Source organism: Hippoglossus hippoglossus, chromosome 3 (genome assembly GCF_009819705.1).
Source record: "Hippoglossus hippoglossus isolate fHipHip1 chromosome 3, fHipHip1.pri, whole genome shotgun sequence".
NCBI classification, from domain to species: Eukaryota; Metazoa; Chordata; class Actinopteri; order Pleuronectiformes; family Pleuronectidae; genus Hippoglossus; species Hippoglossus hippoglossus.
The window spans coordinates 6,304,365-6,320,805 of NC_047153.1; the positions used below are offsets into that span (position 1 = coordinate 6,304,365).

The following is a 16,441-nucleotide window of genomic DNA, read 5'->3' on the forward strand; positions in this document are numbered from 1 at the left end:
GAAGGGGAACAGTGAAACAGAGGACCTCTTCCACTGACCAGGAGAAGGCCAGCTGGAGTGAGCCCGAGATTAACAAATACTGGTGGATGTAGGCCAGCGGGTAACGGTCCCATCAAGACTTATCACCACCACCCAAAGACCAGACCTATGTCATCTGAGGCAGAACAACGTGGCTGGAGAGCAATAGTCCGCCCCGTGGAGGTTGGCTGCAGCTGGGCTTCATTGCAACATCCACCATCAAGTTGCTCAAACAGCTTTGGAATCTGCCCCAAACATTAAAAAGGAAACATCGCCGACTGCAGAACGAGAGACTCAAGATGTCAGGGACTCACAAGCAGGTCTGATCAGCCTGTGGTGTGTCTGCCTGAGAAGAAGGTGTCTCCTGAAACACCTGATAGTTCTAAGGTACATGACTGATGATAGGTCTCTAACATCTGCTGGCGGCTTGCAATTCATCGTCAAACTCATGTAGGCCCTTCAAACGTCACCATCTTTTCCTATATGTTATGAAATGTCCTATGTTGAAACATTTTACATTTTTCTATTTAATGCAAATTACATTTTCTAAATTTCTGTAAAATCTCTAGAAAAAAATCCCTCATTGAGTTAACGTAATGATACAAAAACAAGAATAAATAGACATGTCAAAATTTAAGAATATAGGAAGGCCGATTGTTTCCGTTTAACAACAAATCATCGATGTAAGTTTACCTCACAATGACGACTGAACAGCAGCAATTAAAATGTTCTCCATGAGTGGCCCTGGACTGAAAAGCAGCTCAGAGGGCAAATTAGGTTTTTACTGCAGCCTTTGTCGAAGCTAGCCTTCCTGGAAGTGTTTACGCCGATTAATTAACTCTCAAAAATGATCTATATATATACATTCTCAAGCAACTGCAATCATATGCTACATTATGTGTGAAATCTCAGTTTTTTTACCCTTTTGCCCTTCTGGCAATTGTCTTCTGCAGATTAAAGAGTGGCTCTGTGATAACATCTCAACCGCTCGTCTCAGTGTGACCCTCTACATTCCACATAAAACGACACCTACAGACCGAACATCTGAAGCAGCGCGAGCAGCCGAGGCCGGCGGCAACAACTGAAGCCAGGCACAATGGAGGCTCTGTCCTTCGGTCAGCGAGCGACATAAAACAGAGAAAATGGGGGCAAACGCTGGCATTTAGAGGAATGAGATGGGAAGACAGATATCAGTTGTTAAGTCTCATGTGAAGAAATGGATCAATGCAAATTTGAGTGGTTTTGGAGTGGGAAGGGTGAGGTTTGAAGACGGGATACTGGGAGACGAAGTAATAGCAGGGACCAGCAAGCTGTGGAGGGGGGGGAGGGGTGGGAAGACGGTATCATGTTTTTACTATCTCCTTTCATTTCAATGTTTATCTTACCCCAGCCACTGAAATGGATTAGTCCAGTATTCATTTCAAAAATATAACTTTCCTTTTTGCCAAAATATGGAAGAATATCTGAATAATTATTCTGGATCACAGTTAACACAGTTGTTCTCTTTGGGGTCTGAGTTCTGTCGGAAATGAACAGATTTTAATTATCGTTTCCATTCAGTCAAAGTTGTCTGTGGCTCTGGTAAACACATTAACACTAATGAACTCATTATTGCACCAGGAAACAAGACTGAGGGTCTAAAGCTACACTTGTGTACAGTTACTGGAGAAATACAACTTTCTGAGCTTTAAGAATTTTGGATTATTCACAGTCTGATTCGTGAAACGTCAACTGGTTTGGTCCTTTGTGTTCACAGCCTCGGCCAATCAGATCCTACAGAATATCTCCCACAATAGATTTTAATCGCACCATTTTGACGCTGTGCATTTGTGCAATCACCCGTCTCTGCGTCAGTCACAGACCAGTGGAACATGCTGTCTGACGATTATTGGTTATTGACTTTCACTTACAGATCTGCCGAGGGACTAATGGCACTCAGTGAGCACATAAAGCTGTCAAGGCCCATCAGGCCCCTAATGAAACCTCATTTAAATTCACTCAATCCAGATTTATATTTAGATCTGCACCAAACTGGACAAACTCATAAATATCCGTCCCCTAAGCATGTCAAGTTTTCATAAAGATCCATGAATTACTCTGAGAAATCAATGAATGATGGAAAAACTGCCTCTCACACAATGTAAAGAAAGTGAAAATGAATTCCTGCATATGCACCAAGAACGCAGGTGAAACTACAATGTGGACACGATGGTGGCGGTAGATTAACGGTGGTGAGATTAAAAAAAAAATCGAATTACCTGTAGGGAACATGAGTTCTAAATGACCAAATTTAATAGCAATCCATCTCATAGTCATTAATATTCACTTTAAAACTCCCAACATGCAGATTGTGCCCAACAGGGATTGAACACAGGCTCTGACTGTGAGAGCCTGTTAACCTCATCATGAGCTACAGTCAGTGTTCATACAGGAAACAACCGTGAAGCGGATCCTGTATTTTAAGCCTCTCTCTGCACGGCTCTAGGTAGAAGTCAATTAATTTATTATAGAATGAAATGTTTCCTGTTCGTATTTGTCCATTTAATTTTATTAAAGCTAATAAATGCTGAGCAGTGGGTGGAGTACTTCTTTTTTTATGTGTGACTGTAATAACAATATCTGTTGGCAACAGTATAACCACTGGTATTTTTCATTGTGTTCAACATGTGATTTATCTCAGCATGATTTTTATGTATAGCCACAAAATCTGAATTCTGACAACCTCTCTCTTCGTACTTCTTCCTCTTTTCCTGTGTCCTCCTGTTTCCTGCCTCCTCGTTTGTCCACAGTTTGTATCTCTACCTAATGTGTATGTGTGTACTAGTTTTCATTACCTTTCCAGGACCTTTTTAAGCATAAACACTATGTCAGGACCAATTTCTGAGGTCCTGAGGTATGAATTGGCCCTGGTTTAGGTTAGGAATACATTTTTGGTTACGTGTGTGTGTGTGTGTGTGTGTGTGTGTGTGTGTGTGTGTGTGTGTGTGTGTGTGTGTGTGTGTGTGTGGCGATCTGATGATTCCCTCCTGCTGCCCCTCCACCTGTGCACCTAAAGCCCATTCACAAACCAACAGTGTAAAGACCCTGAATCAAGACTCCAGTAATCTCTAGACTCAGACTATTCAGTTTACCAAGATATAACCAAAGCTTAAGAGAAGCTCAGCCTTCAGAACCTTCTGTTCCCCTGAACTGAGCTCACCCCTGTGTCTGCCTGCGCCTCGTCATCTTCTGCCCCTCCACTTTGTTTGCCTTGCCCCGCTCCTCATCTGTCTGTCTCCTCCCTGCCCCCCCCCCCCCCTCAGCCCTGACTCAACCCCTCCAAAACATTTCAGTTCACCAGTAATAACAACAACAACCTCAAAATCGAATCAGCGAGTCCAACGTAATATTGTCAGAGCAAATTCCTTTTGATAAATCTACAAATCATTGGCATACGATGCCTCTAAGCACTGAGGCCTCTCTGTGTCTCCTTATAATTACCAGAGCAGAGACAAAACACACAGACCAGCGGCCTTTGTGTTGCAAACTCCCACGAGTGTAAATATCTCCCCGCAGCCCTTTTTCTCTTCTTGTTGAGTCAAGAAGCTACAAAGCTGTCGAGTGGCTGAACACCCACTAAATGAATTCCAGATGCTCGGAGCTGAGGAACTGGGGCAATTATGGTGAAATGTTTCAGACACAGAGATTCACAGTAGCTGCACACATACACTTACACACACTTACACACACGGCATGTAGTGTTAGATTTACTATACAGTCCTGTCTGTGTGTAGTCTCAGCAGGTAAATAATTAGACTGTCTACGCTCCTTAAAATCCGACAAACCTTCCATCTGCCAAATGTGTCCTGAAGTTTCCTATTTGTTAACACACGACTTCAACGCCAGAAAATAAGAGTTAAAACACGTGTAGCTGATGCTCCGTGGATTCTGACCGGCCACATGCAGCTTGTTGAAACACTGCATCGATGAAAGTTTACAACACGATTAACAAAGTTTGATGAAGGCAAATGGTTCATAGTGGTTGGAACTATACAGTTTATAGTTGAGCCTGTCAGTTTTGATCTGTGCAGAAAGAAAATGGCAGGAATTGTTTTTACAGACATGAACTTTGGAAGATGCCTGAAAATTAGATGCAGACATTTTTTCTGCAGTTTTTATTTCACATATAAACAAAGCAGCGGGAAATGCTCCGGTTCAGATGCGTTCACAAAAACAGGAAAACGTTGGCGTCTGGGTCGAGCACGCACGAGGCCGGCTAACAGCATGACGTACCAAGAATCTGTATCAGGAGAAAAGTTGGATTGATGTAACCCCAGACACCGGGGATACATCAATCCAAGTGTGGAACATATTCTGAGCATATCCCCACATCCATCCTCTGCATTTGGACAAGTTATTATGAGGAGAGCGTCGGCTGGGATCTGAGATGACAGGTCTGTGCTCCCATGTTGAATCACCATACAGTACAGTACACTATGTATAGTACGGTTACCAGGTGCCTTTGTGATCTGTACATGAATGCGTCAAGGATGTCTGTGCACTTAAAACCTTGAACTTCAAACACAATCAGAGTCATATACGTCAGATAGCAGAGTAGCAGCTTGACACTCACTCAAGGAAGCGGGTGATGTACTGGCGACTGCAGCGCGACCACCTGGGCAGGGAGGTGCCGTACAAGAGCTGTGGAGACATGACGAAAGGTCGTTTTCCAATGGGTTCACAGTCATTACCGTTGCCATCATGCTGAATCCCAAAGCTGTGACATAAAAGCACAAACCCCACAGAGAGGGCAGTTAAAGTTAGTGGGTACAACACGGAAACACACACTTCAAAACACTTATAAACCTTCCAACTTTTGGACTTGAATAATACTTTTCATCATTATTAAATGTTTTTAGAAAGAAAACTTTTAAGGGTTTCAAGCAGAATAATTCAGTCCTTAATTGTTCAATACATAACATTGGATGAATAATCGCAAGCCATTACAGTTGAAGAAAATAAAAATGCTGATTGGCTGAACTGGCTCGTGTGTGTTTTTCGTTCATCATAAATTGTTTGACCCACAATTTATAGCAGAAAAAAGCCAAATTAAAAGGCGACCAAAGTGAAATGAACCATAACCTTGAATAGAATTAGGGATTTTGCAGAGTTTGAACATTTTGGACAATGTAAGTACACAAGTCAACAACATATATAACATGGGTCTAGTTGTTTTTTGTTATTTGTTATATATTTTATTATTTTATTTTTGACGTACAATGAGATATTTCGACACTTGATAAAAACGGCAGATTAACATTGTGTTTGTTTTCCCCACATTTCACATTTTAACCTGAAGGACATAGCAACTTTTGTTTGGTTATATCATTAAACTTGGATTCGTAAAGTAATGCTCAGTTAAAGGCTGTTTCCAGAGTTTAAATCACAGAGTTGCTCTCTGAAGCCCCGCTCGCAGCTAGTTACCCTCGCCTTTGAATCTGGATTAGATTTTGCTTATTTACAACTGCATTACTTCACTAGTTTTACAACACCAATACAGAAATTAGCCCCTTTACAGTATTACCTGCTACAAGCACTTATAAGCTCCTCAGTGCGGTAAACACTGAATCACTTCCATCATGTTTCTCCTCTTTAAATCTAAGTAGTTGATGAAATAAGAATGAAAGTGAAGGACTCCAATTAAAAAACATTTCCCCCTTTTATTAAAGTTCCTGCACACTGCTGAACGTTGAAACTTCGTCATTCATGAATGGCCACAGGAGGAAATGCTCTGTACATGCACAATGGGCTCCTGTCAGTCTGGGACCTGTTCATGCATTCAACATAAAAAAAAAACACCCTGACTATTTACCCAGGACCTGCAGTCGACCATGCTCACACACGCTGGACAATAACGTCCTGTCAATACCTTGAGCGCCTTATGGGCTCAGCTGCACCTCAACAATCAAGATGAACAAATACAATGAAGCTGTCAACCGCACTCTGTGCTCAGTTAGTCTGAGGAGAATGCAGATACATGGAGATATAAACGGACTGATGGATTAAAAAGAGACAATGTTTAGCTTTTTACAGTTTTTTTAAATTAAGTTAAATTAAAAATACAGCGTGCCGGGTCTATTAATTGCATTTTTCTATTTACGAGTAAGGTGTTCAGCTCTGGGACTTCAGAACTGTGAGTAAGCTACGGATAAATACTTTCAACATCAGGTCTATAAATGCAGCGAGCTACGAAAACAATACGCAGCTTAGTTGCTGGACTGTCTCTGTGACAGTTTTTTTAATTTACGATAACAGGTCGAAGACTTTCAATCAACAACCTAATGTGTAGTTTGCAGCATCAAACAACGTTGGTCATTATTTTTCTAAAAGATAATTCAACCCATTTGTATTACAGCAATAATGAACGTGTCAGAATGTGACTGTATATTAGCACCATTGTGTTTAACCTGTCCCAGATAAGACATGGTTATTGCTGAACTTCTCTTCAGTCCAATAATCATGTTAACACTCACATGGTGTTTTCAGTCAAATGGAAACCACCCCCCATCTCCTCCAATCGACTGCTTCCTCCCATATAAACATTATAAATAGCTCCAGTATTAGTTTATCAGAGCATCGCTATGTTCTCAGTTTAATGGTTACTATGGAACATTAGTTTGTTTTTATTGGTTTGGTTCAACACATGAGGAACTGGATCTTTACCAGGAAACATCATGTGCTTTTAAATCAAACAGGCCAAACAACTTTAACCAAGTCATATAATTAATTATATTCTCGTATTAACAGGTAATTTACAATATAATTTGCTAGGGCAGGTCTCAAAAACTCTTGTTTGAGTGATGTGTTTCTCAGAAGAGGCTTGAACGCATTGGGATAAAAACAGTATTAATGAGAAACAGAAGGCTAATTTATAACCAGGAGACCTTCATACACCTTATCGTGTTTTTCAGTTAAACTACTTCAATACATTCAGACAGACAGAACTTTAATGTGATGGACAAGCAAGAAAACAGGTCAAAGTTTTAATAAACCAAAGTGATAGAGAGAAAAGTTTAAACTTGTAACTTTTAATAGCAGCAGAAAATGTTCTGTAACCACCACACTCCTCGTTATCTGCTGTGAATTCAAACACCCACGGACAGGAGAAGATGACACAGGTTACAGGAGGTAGACTTATCTGGAATGAACACCACTGTCAGGTGATTACTTCACAATGCAGAAGAAGAAAATAACTGATCCTGTGGGAACATTTGCTTCAATGCATAATAAGAGAGAACTGAATTTAACCCATCAACTTTAACATAATAATAATAAAGTACAGCATGAAGCAGTAGCTCACATGTCAATCAACCTGAGTTGACACTGAGGTGGCCTATCTGATGGACAAAGGACAAAAGGGGACAGATATTGTCCAGGAGCCCTTACAGGAAAGGCCCCACCACCCGGAGTCTCTAGTCTTGCCCTGGGTACCGAGAGCAACAGCTGCTGAGCACGTCCAAGTGCACGAGCAGAGGCGTAAGGGTCCAGTGGTTTAAAAACATAGAATAGGAATTCTAAAGAAACACGATTCAGTGCAACGAGGACAGAGCGAGTGTGACACGTTCATATTTCCGAAATCTTGTAAGAACCCGTAGCTGCTGTGTTTTGTTGAAGGCTGTTGATTGATTTGTGCAAAGAATGAGGGTTTGTGACTTTGTGAATGAGAGGGATGATCTGGGCAATACTCCTGATTTGACTGCATTATTTGGTGATGGACCAGAATCAAAGATTAAGCCCAGACCTCTGGCCTCGTGGATGCACTGCAGAGCCTGAGAAATGGCAGATAAACACTGTCCCTGAGCGCTTTAGCTCCAGATCACTGCAGTTTTGTCTGTGAATTCCCTGAAGTAATAACCTTGCATAACACAGGATAAAAGATATTTCATCCTCCACCAATAATAGGGATTTTTTAATATTTTAATGGTGTTGGATTTCTTCACTGAATGAGCATGAGTATCTATCCTTTTTTATATTGGATTGGGATCATTTTAATTCCAGCAACCTAAGCAGTGCGTTTGCCAAGAACTCAATCCCTTATCCTAAAAGCTTCTCCTGTAGCGATTAGAGTAAAACATACTGTCTGAAGATATGAACAACGGAAGTTAAATCTACTGCTTGTAAAAGTTGAGGCCAAACAAAGTTATGATAGAATGAAAGAACACTGAGATTTCACATCGTCGAATTTGTTTTCACTCAGGATAAATGGCTCTTGGTGCAATACAAGAGCAACGTTACATTTATTTCCATGTCGGCTTCATTAATCATCAACTGATGATGATGAAGACTTGTTTCTTGGACATGTAGCTTTAGGCGCAGCCTCTTTTCATGATATCATGTAAGTAGCCATGGGGCATAAGTTTAAACAACAGTAAAATAAGGGTGTAGGACCAATGTGCAGGACTTAACAACCAGTTGCATTAGTTCATTTAAAGGTTCAGTGTGTAGAATTTAGTGACATCTAGTGGTAAAGTGTCGTGTTGCAGCTGAATTACCCCCCCCTTCCAAACATGATAGAGAACCTGTGGTAGCTTCAGTTGTTATAAAAACTCTAAAGGCGTTTAGTTTGTCCAGTTTGAGCTACTGTAAAAAACATGGCTGCCTCCGTAGAGAGGACCTGCTCCTGATGTCAATATAAAGTATTTAAATATAAAGTATTTAAATATAAAGGAACCATTCTAGTGTAAAGAAAACAACAATTTGTACAATTTAGATTAAAAAACACTAGTGAAAACAACTATTGGGATTATTTTACATTCATTTTCACCTAAATCTTACACACTGGACCTTTAAATGTGAGTTTTTAATCATCCAGTTTTCTCTGCTGATTATTTGAACCTGCATCATGATGACGTGTGTGTTTGTGTTGGTATGTGTGGTTAACCTTACTTGTGTCCCAGCTCGTGCGAGACAGTGAAGGCGAGCGGGAGGCCCGTGTCCTCGCTGATGCTGCAGCTGCGATGCGGCTGACACATCCCGGCCACATGGGACAGACCCAGAGTCTCACAGGGCATGTTGATGGTAGCGCAGATATCCTTCCTACGAAAAGTGAAGGTGGAGAGTTGGTCAGATTGAAACACAACGACAGGAAAGGACAAAACATAAAAGATTATTAAGAAAAGAAACGAGGAGACGGAGGAGAGATAAAAAATGTATTTGTTGTGAATCTAATAATTTCCTGTTATATATAAAAATGAAAGCACCGACAAACAGATGAATCCATTCATATTAATTAACAGCAGCACAGATGTGAGATATATTAATGGTGAGTGAACAGCTGGTTCTATCTGTCAAAGTGTCAGATGGAGCAAAGTTGGAAAAGAGCAGAGCGACTTTTACGAGGCCCAAAACGTTTTGGTTTGACGACTGAGTCAAACTCTCCAAATCAACGAGGCTGGTGAGTGGCTCTGAGTCATCAGTGGTGAGGAGGAACAAACCATGAACCAGCAACCTCGTCCTTTAAATGTGCAGGAACGAGTCTGATGTGGCGGCTTCACCTCACAACCTACAGGACTAATATAAAAGGATCTAGATGTCTCTCTTGTAGACACTTTCAGAGGCTGTGCAGAGTCATGTGGCAAATCAATGCTACTTTGACCACATGTACTGTTAAAACTGTGAAGTGTCCGTCAGGGAGGAAGAGGAGGACAGTGATGGAGGATTATCTGAGGTGAGTCCAAAAGACAGATGACTGGAATATATCAAAACAAAAATAAACCAAACTTTTAGCTTTTAACAAACCGGTGAATTTTAATTAATGGGGTTGTGATCCACATCAAAATTGAACGAGTTCTTCCTTGAATCCAAAACATCTCATAGAAATTGGATGAATAGTTGAGTAGTTTTTGCATAATGCTGCTAAACAAAACCTAAACAAACCAGACGAAAAACATAACCTCCGTGATGGAGGTCACTACTAATGTGGGTAAAAATGTCTGTCCTCGAAAATGCCTTGTGCAGATGAAATCAGTTTTAGTAACAAGTACAATATGTCTCGTTTGGCACATGAACACAGTGTGGTGATCAGCATTAGGTACGAATACTGTGCTGAAAACTGCATCTGATCAGAGGTAGAAACCAGACAAGCTGGGAAACATGGAACACCGGCAGCTCACACATTTCAACTTTATTCTCAGAATGCAAAGTAATCTTCTCTGATGTAGTTTGACTTTATTTTTTTACATTTCAACTTCATTCTTGAAATGCAAAAGTAAAAAAAACACAACAACCCCGATACTCTTCCCTCGACCCACAGCTGGAGGAACAGAAACTTCTATTTTAAACAATCTGACAGCATAGCACACGCAGCGGCTCACTTTTCACTCGTGCTTTGAGCATGTTAACTTGACTCGAGGTGTATTTTTACCCTCCGAGTAACTTCCATTTTTAATGCCCGTTACTACATGCATAAGTTGGGCTCTGACACCATGTCTGTACAGAAGGTGAAGCAGGAGCAGCTTCACTCCTCCATCTGGGTCTTGATTTGATATGTTCAGGGACAGTATTGAGTTGCAAACACACAGGACGTATGGCATGACCACAGCGTGAGTATTGACATGTTCTGCATGGACAGCTGGATTGGTTAAAATAGACGTGTATCTGTCCCGTCAAACACTCTCGAGATGTGTGACTGAAACAGAGCTGAAATTCCTCCTGGGTGGCCCCGAGCACAGTTCAAATATGGGTGACCTACATTTATACTTCTTATGAAGGTATAAAGTTCAGTGATTTGAGTTTGAGGTGAACAAAACAGCATTCGGCCCAAATCACAAGGTGATAAATCTCCTCTCAGAGCCACATGTATGTGTCGGCTGTATTAGGTTCAAGTGTAAAGTCTTTATATCCCAGTAAACGGACAGCTTGCTTCACTCACAACATGAAGCCTGTCTTTCTGTTTGTCAGCCTCTAGACTGAACATATTTAGTGAGTGAGTGAGTGAGTGAGAGAGAGATAATTAATTCCTGCATCCGCCACCTACTCTGAATCCTCACCGGAATTTAATGAGATCTTCCTGGGGTCATGCCCAAGCCCTCAGGAAATTAACATGGAAATCTGCAGAGTGTTTTTTGTGTTATTCTGCCAACTAACAAACAAAAACCACCACCGACAAAATTACCTCCTCGGTGATGTATCATCCATTAAGTCTGTGTTGTTCCAGCCCCTTATTATGCAGCCGAGGTTGAGAGTTTGCAGAATGAAGCCGTCATTAAGAGGTTCACTTGAGGTTTCCTTAGATTTCACAGATATACTCGGAAAAACAGGACATATGGAGCTGGAGCCCTGTGATGATCAGTGAAAGGTTTTTACTGGCAGGCCATGAAAGAGAGAGCAATCATTTAAAAGCCAAAAGAATATCTCAGTGGGATCCAGAACAGAGAATCATTTCCTTAGGCTGTGTGATAAATGTTTCATATATGAGTATTTTTAAGCTATAGGGAATATTTATATTATATCTCCTGCACAAACTAAAGCAGTTGAAACTAAAAAAGATATTCAGTAGAGTTCACACCTCCACCGAGGCCCGACAGTCCACCTTCAATTCAATCCAGCTCCACACTCATAGATATCAGTTACCTAAATACACTTGATTTTATTTTTCATTATGATCTATTAATTATTCACTTGGGAAACAGTGAAATTGTGTCAAAAAATGCCTTTAAAATGTTAAAGAAAGTGAAAAAAAACTCCTGGATCCGCCGCCTGATCCGGATCGTCACCAAACTTTAATGGACTCGTCCCTGACCCCTCCCACATTCTTCCACCAGGTTCCGTGGAAATCCGTTAAGTTGTTTTTGTGGAATCTTGCATCAAAAAACAATCCAACTGACACGGGTGAAAACATAAAACGTTTATTAGAGATAATTATCTTTCACTGAAAATCATTTCCTCAGTCTTTGTGTGCAGGTTAGAGATGGAACTCTGCCGTCGTGCTCTGAGAGAATATAAAGCTACGTGTCCTTTTGTTTTTTATTCTCCCTTTGATACTAGAAATGTCATCGTTTGGCTCCAAACCGTATGAATGAATCACACTGTGTCTTTTGTGACTCATCTCCTTGGATGATTAATTGGACTTGATTAAATTCATTCTTGTACCTGCAGTTCCACTATTGAGGCGTCCAGCATCATTTTGCTGGTTTCTATCCTCTGCAGTTTACTACAGCTGCTGACACGAGGGCACAGAAGTCCACAAAGTAAAAAGGTTTCTGATAGAAATACACGCAGCTCTAATTCTCTCTGCAGCCGTGTGAACAGAAACAACTGAGTTTAAGAGAGTCTGGTAAAGTGAGTGTGTTTGTTACCTGGTGATCAGAACGGCCACGTCGTGGTGCAGCGGGTGTTCCTCCTTCATGTTGAGTTTCTTCTGCCACTTACAGAAGCTGCTCAGGCTGTTGTCGGCGTGGTGCGTGATCTTTAACTCGTCCTGTCGTCCACGGCCGTGACAGGAAGGATAGAAAACATACAGTTAACATGTCAGAAAAGGAAATTGCAGCCAATTTGACTCAGAGTGAACAGATCTGGCAGCTGGAGATTTAAACATCATGTCTATACGATAGGAAAAGCTACAGAAACAGCCTTTTCGCTTCAATTGCATCGTCGCTGCTTTCAACCCTTGAGTGGGTCAGGCGGAACTCAGCTAATGGCATCATACACGACTGTGTTGTTTTCTGCAGTAAATTGCTGCTGATGGACTTTATATTCCAGGATGTTTTTCTCCACATGTGCTTTTCAGTTTCTATCTTTGCTGTTATGCTGATTTGTGGCTTTATTGAATATGTGGAAGCGACCGAGTGTTATTTTTGTTTGTCAGGAGAGTTTAGGGTGTTTATGTTTAAGCTTATGTTTTATTCAACTCAGATGAATTACATGTTAATCAAATCAGCTGAGGAGGTTTTGTTTTCGTCAGCAGGAGGATTGGACGAATGACCATGAAACTTGGTGGGAGAATGCGATATGAGTCGGGGAAGGACCCATTACATTTTGGTGCAGATCTGGATCAGGATTATATATATTTTTTACTACCTTCGTTAACGCAGCGAGATTTTTCAACATTTTCGTTGATTTATCAGGAAATAATTAATAATCTGTTATTTATGAGGGTGCGCAATTTGGTGCATATCCAAGTAGGATATGCACCAAAGATCTAGTGATTTGAGTGTGAATATTTTGGTTTGTGTCGTCCGATTATTATTACACACATACACACTCTGTTCTGTATCCTTTCAAAATATGAATCAACCACAGTTTGATAAACATACACAAATATGTTTTTACCTCGTCCTGCTCCAGAAGAATGAGGCGAACAACCACAATGTTGACTGCGTTTCCGATACTGGCATCTCTGAACAGACCCGCCACCTGGAAGAGGAGAAAATGTGGTTAGACATTTTACACAGATCCTACTGCTCATGACACTTGATCTATAATGCGTTTCATATTATAGGCCTTTCTATATGGTGCGATAAATCAAGGCAGGCAGCTGCCAGGAGTTATCTGAGATAGAAGATATGGAATACATCAAATATGTATGAATGAATTTAAAAATGAAATGAAAAATTCATAAATTTTTAATTACTTTTTTTAATTTAAGAAGAGAAAACTTCTCTGTGTAGAAAAATCGCTTTGAAAAGAAAATATTATATAACAGAGGTGTTACTCGCTCGTGTGACATGTCAGCGCTGGATTTCCATTTCAAAGCCGACGGACACGAGTAAACACAACATCTCAAAGTTCACTCAAAACCAAACAGTGAATGAAACATTTTTTCCTTCTGTCTGGATATTTTTGATTCCATGTATGCCACTTTCAAGATGACCCGAAGTTGTTGAGAGAAATTTGTTGCAGAGGAACGTGAACAGCAAACAACCTCAGAGGTTTCATATCGTGGAATCGCTCGACATCAAAGCTTTTAGAGCTGTTTAGTTACTGCAGAGTATTGAAAGGCAGAAAACCGTTGAGACCTTTAAACCTTTTATCCTTTTTTAGTATACCACACGAATGTCAAAACGTTTTATGAAGTTAACCTTTCAACAAATCCCAAACATCAGAACATTAATGAGGAACAAGAGTATTAAAAAGTGCATTTAAATAAAGTCTCTTTTCAGCTTCGGCAGTGACTTGATTTGGAGCGAAGGCGGCGTATTGAGAACAGATTGAGAGAACAGCTTGTTTAAGGGCAGGAGGCAGCTGATTAGTGGAGAGCAGGAAGAAGGATCGAGGTTCAACACACTGAGAGATGAGAAGTGAGAGCCGTGAAACAAAGGTCGACGGAGAAAGGAACTCGCGCTGATGAGATGGATGTGAGACACGAGCATCATTTTCAACAGATGCTGCGCGCGAGCGAGCGAGCGAGCGAGAGAGAGAGAGAGAGAGAGAGAGAGAGATATTTAAATAATGAAAATCTGTTGCATCAGTCATTTAGTCTCTGGTCTGCACCTTTTTTAAAATCAGTTAAAAATCTTCTGGTGTGCATAAGGAATTATTTACTTTCTCAGAACTGTTTTATATCTAAAGAGCTTTATTTAATCCTGTTGGAGCATTTTGTTATTTCATCTTTATCATTTGAATCTTTTGTTTTTAACCTGCCATTTCCTTATTTCAAATTGAAGAGATTTAGGATTGCATTTCCTCAGTCCCTGTTAATATTGTTTTGCTCTGTACGTGCTTTATTCTGTAAAGACCTTTGTGCCGTACCAATTAAGTCTGACTGATTGATTGATTTATAAAAACATTTGATTTCAGAGAAGTAGTGTGTTTGTATTTATTAGCAGAACAGTTATATTAGGACTGGCAGCCCTGAGCCTGTGATCATTCACACACTCGCTGAAAGCAAAGCTGAAGTTATAGACACGGGTGGAGCTGGAGCACAAATCTGCAGAGGTGATGTCATGGATAAATGACGATGTGTTTGAGTTTTACAAACGTTTAGATGCACGAAGAAGGACGACTGCAGTGTTCACCCACTTTCAAAAACAACAGTATGACGAGCACCTGTCCGTCTGTTTTGTTTCCTGTCATGTGTACAACCGAATGCAACTCCATTAAAAAACTGTTCATAACCAATGCATCTAATTAAATTAACTTTAACAGCAACACTCAGATTATATTGTATTCAGATCCTAAACCTTCTGTATGAGTTGTAACTGAATTCATTGAAAACTCGGTTTAAAGCCGTCATCTCTCATCGTAGCACCACGTGTTTTTGGTGCAGTTTGTCAGTGAATCAACTTTGCAGCAATTTTTTAAAAACCTTATCAGTAACAATAAATGTGCCCTGAGACTCTTTTTCCATTTTTCTCTTTCTTTTTATTATCTTGTGAATGAGACGGAGCTGCGGCTATTTAAAGTTCCTGATTTATTCCTTTTCAGAACAATGTGCGACGTTATTCTTTCCACCAGGATTCATACGTTTATGTTTTTGTGACTTTTCTGAAGAGTTTCCGGATCTCAATGGAACAAATCACACATTTTCCTGCTGTTCGGATGAGTTGTTCTGTTTTTTCTTTAAGCTTCTGCACCGACATGTATGATTGTGTGGCCTTGGTGAAGCTATTCATTCTACTGAGTGCTAGTTTCACATGTTCCCGCTTGAGCTGCACACACTGTACAAATCTACCCAAGGTTCAATTTTCCTTATTCAATTCCCTTTGCATCTATTATTACTGCAGGTCGGCTTGTTTGTGAACACAGTGATAATAATAAATATGGCAGAGGAAACACAATCATCTACCGTTAGATCACCATGTGAAAGGAAGTCAGGAGCTATTTTGGGGAAACGGTTTCCACTTTCTCTCTGCTGAGATCCACTCTCCTGGCTGTGACATGTGTGCAAATCACACACATGGCTGCATCAAGAGAAACAGAATAAATATATATAAAATATGAAGCTTTTGTAAGTTGTTTTAAAACAGCGCCTGTGACAGAACAATGGAGCAGCTGGCGGCTGAGGAAGATGATGCCATTACTTATTGTTGGGACACGTGTGAGAGGTCGTTTCCCTTCATGCCGTTTTCACAAAGCTGAATTGTTTGGGAAGTTCAAAGATGCAGTGTAAAGGAATCCAAAAAAGAAGCAGGAGAGGATGTGGGAATTTACGGCTGCTTCCTCTGTGTATTATTGTCTGTTGAGTCAGTTAATCCGTGGGCTCCTCTGTCATTGAACTCCTTTTCCTGATATTCTGTCCTCCAGTAGCACACACGAGTGTATTTTGGAAAAAACTCACTCATGTGTTAATCAATAACAGACAAGGAGTTTGTCTACTTGACCCCTAGTGAGGAGGTTGTGATAACATTTATTCTACAAAGGTTTGAGAGTCATGGTTGAAAAGAAAAGATGAGAAAAGTTTAATCCTGCGTCTGGTAACACGGAGAAGGAAAAACTGAACTGGGAT

The 16,441-nt window shown here is 40.5% G+C and overlaps 1 protein-coding gene across 1 annotated transcript in view; it reads right to left on the bottom strand.

The window, feature by feature from the left end:
• LOC117756165 (A disintegrin and metalloproteinase with thrombospondin motifs 7) overlaps nt 1-16,441 on the bottom strand; it is a 67,171-nt gene that overhangs the window by 34,780 nt on the left and 15,950 nt on the right. The window contains exons 5-8 of the mRNA XM_034576539.1: nt 13,327-13,410; nt 12,354-12,475; nt 8,944-9,093; nt 4,631-4,774 (exon numbers count right to left, since the gene is read on the bottom strand). Coding sequence (XP_034432430.1) covers nt 4,631-4,774; nt 8,944-9,093; nt 12,354-12,475; nt 13,327-13,410 — 500 coding nt within the window. The remainder of the gene's footprint in view (nt 1-4,630; nt 4,775-8,943; nt 9,094-12,353; nt 12,476-13,326; nt 13,411-16,441) is intronic.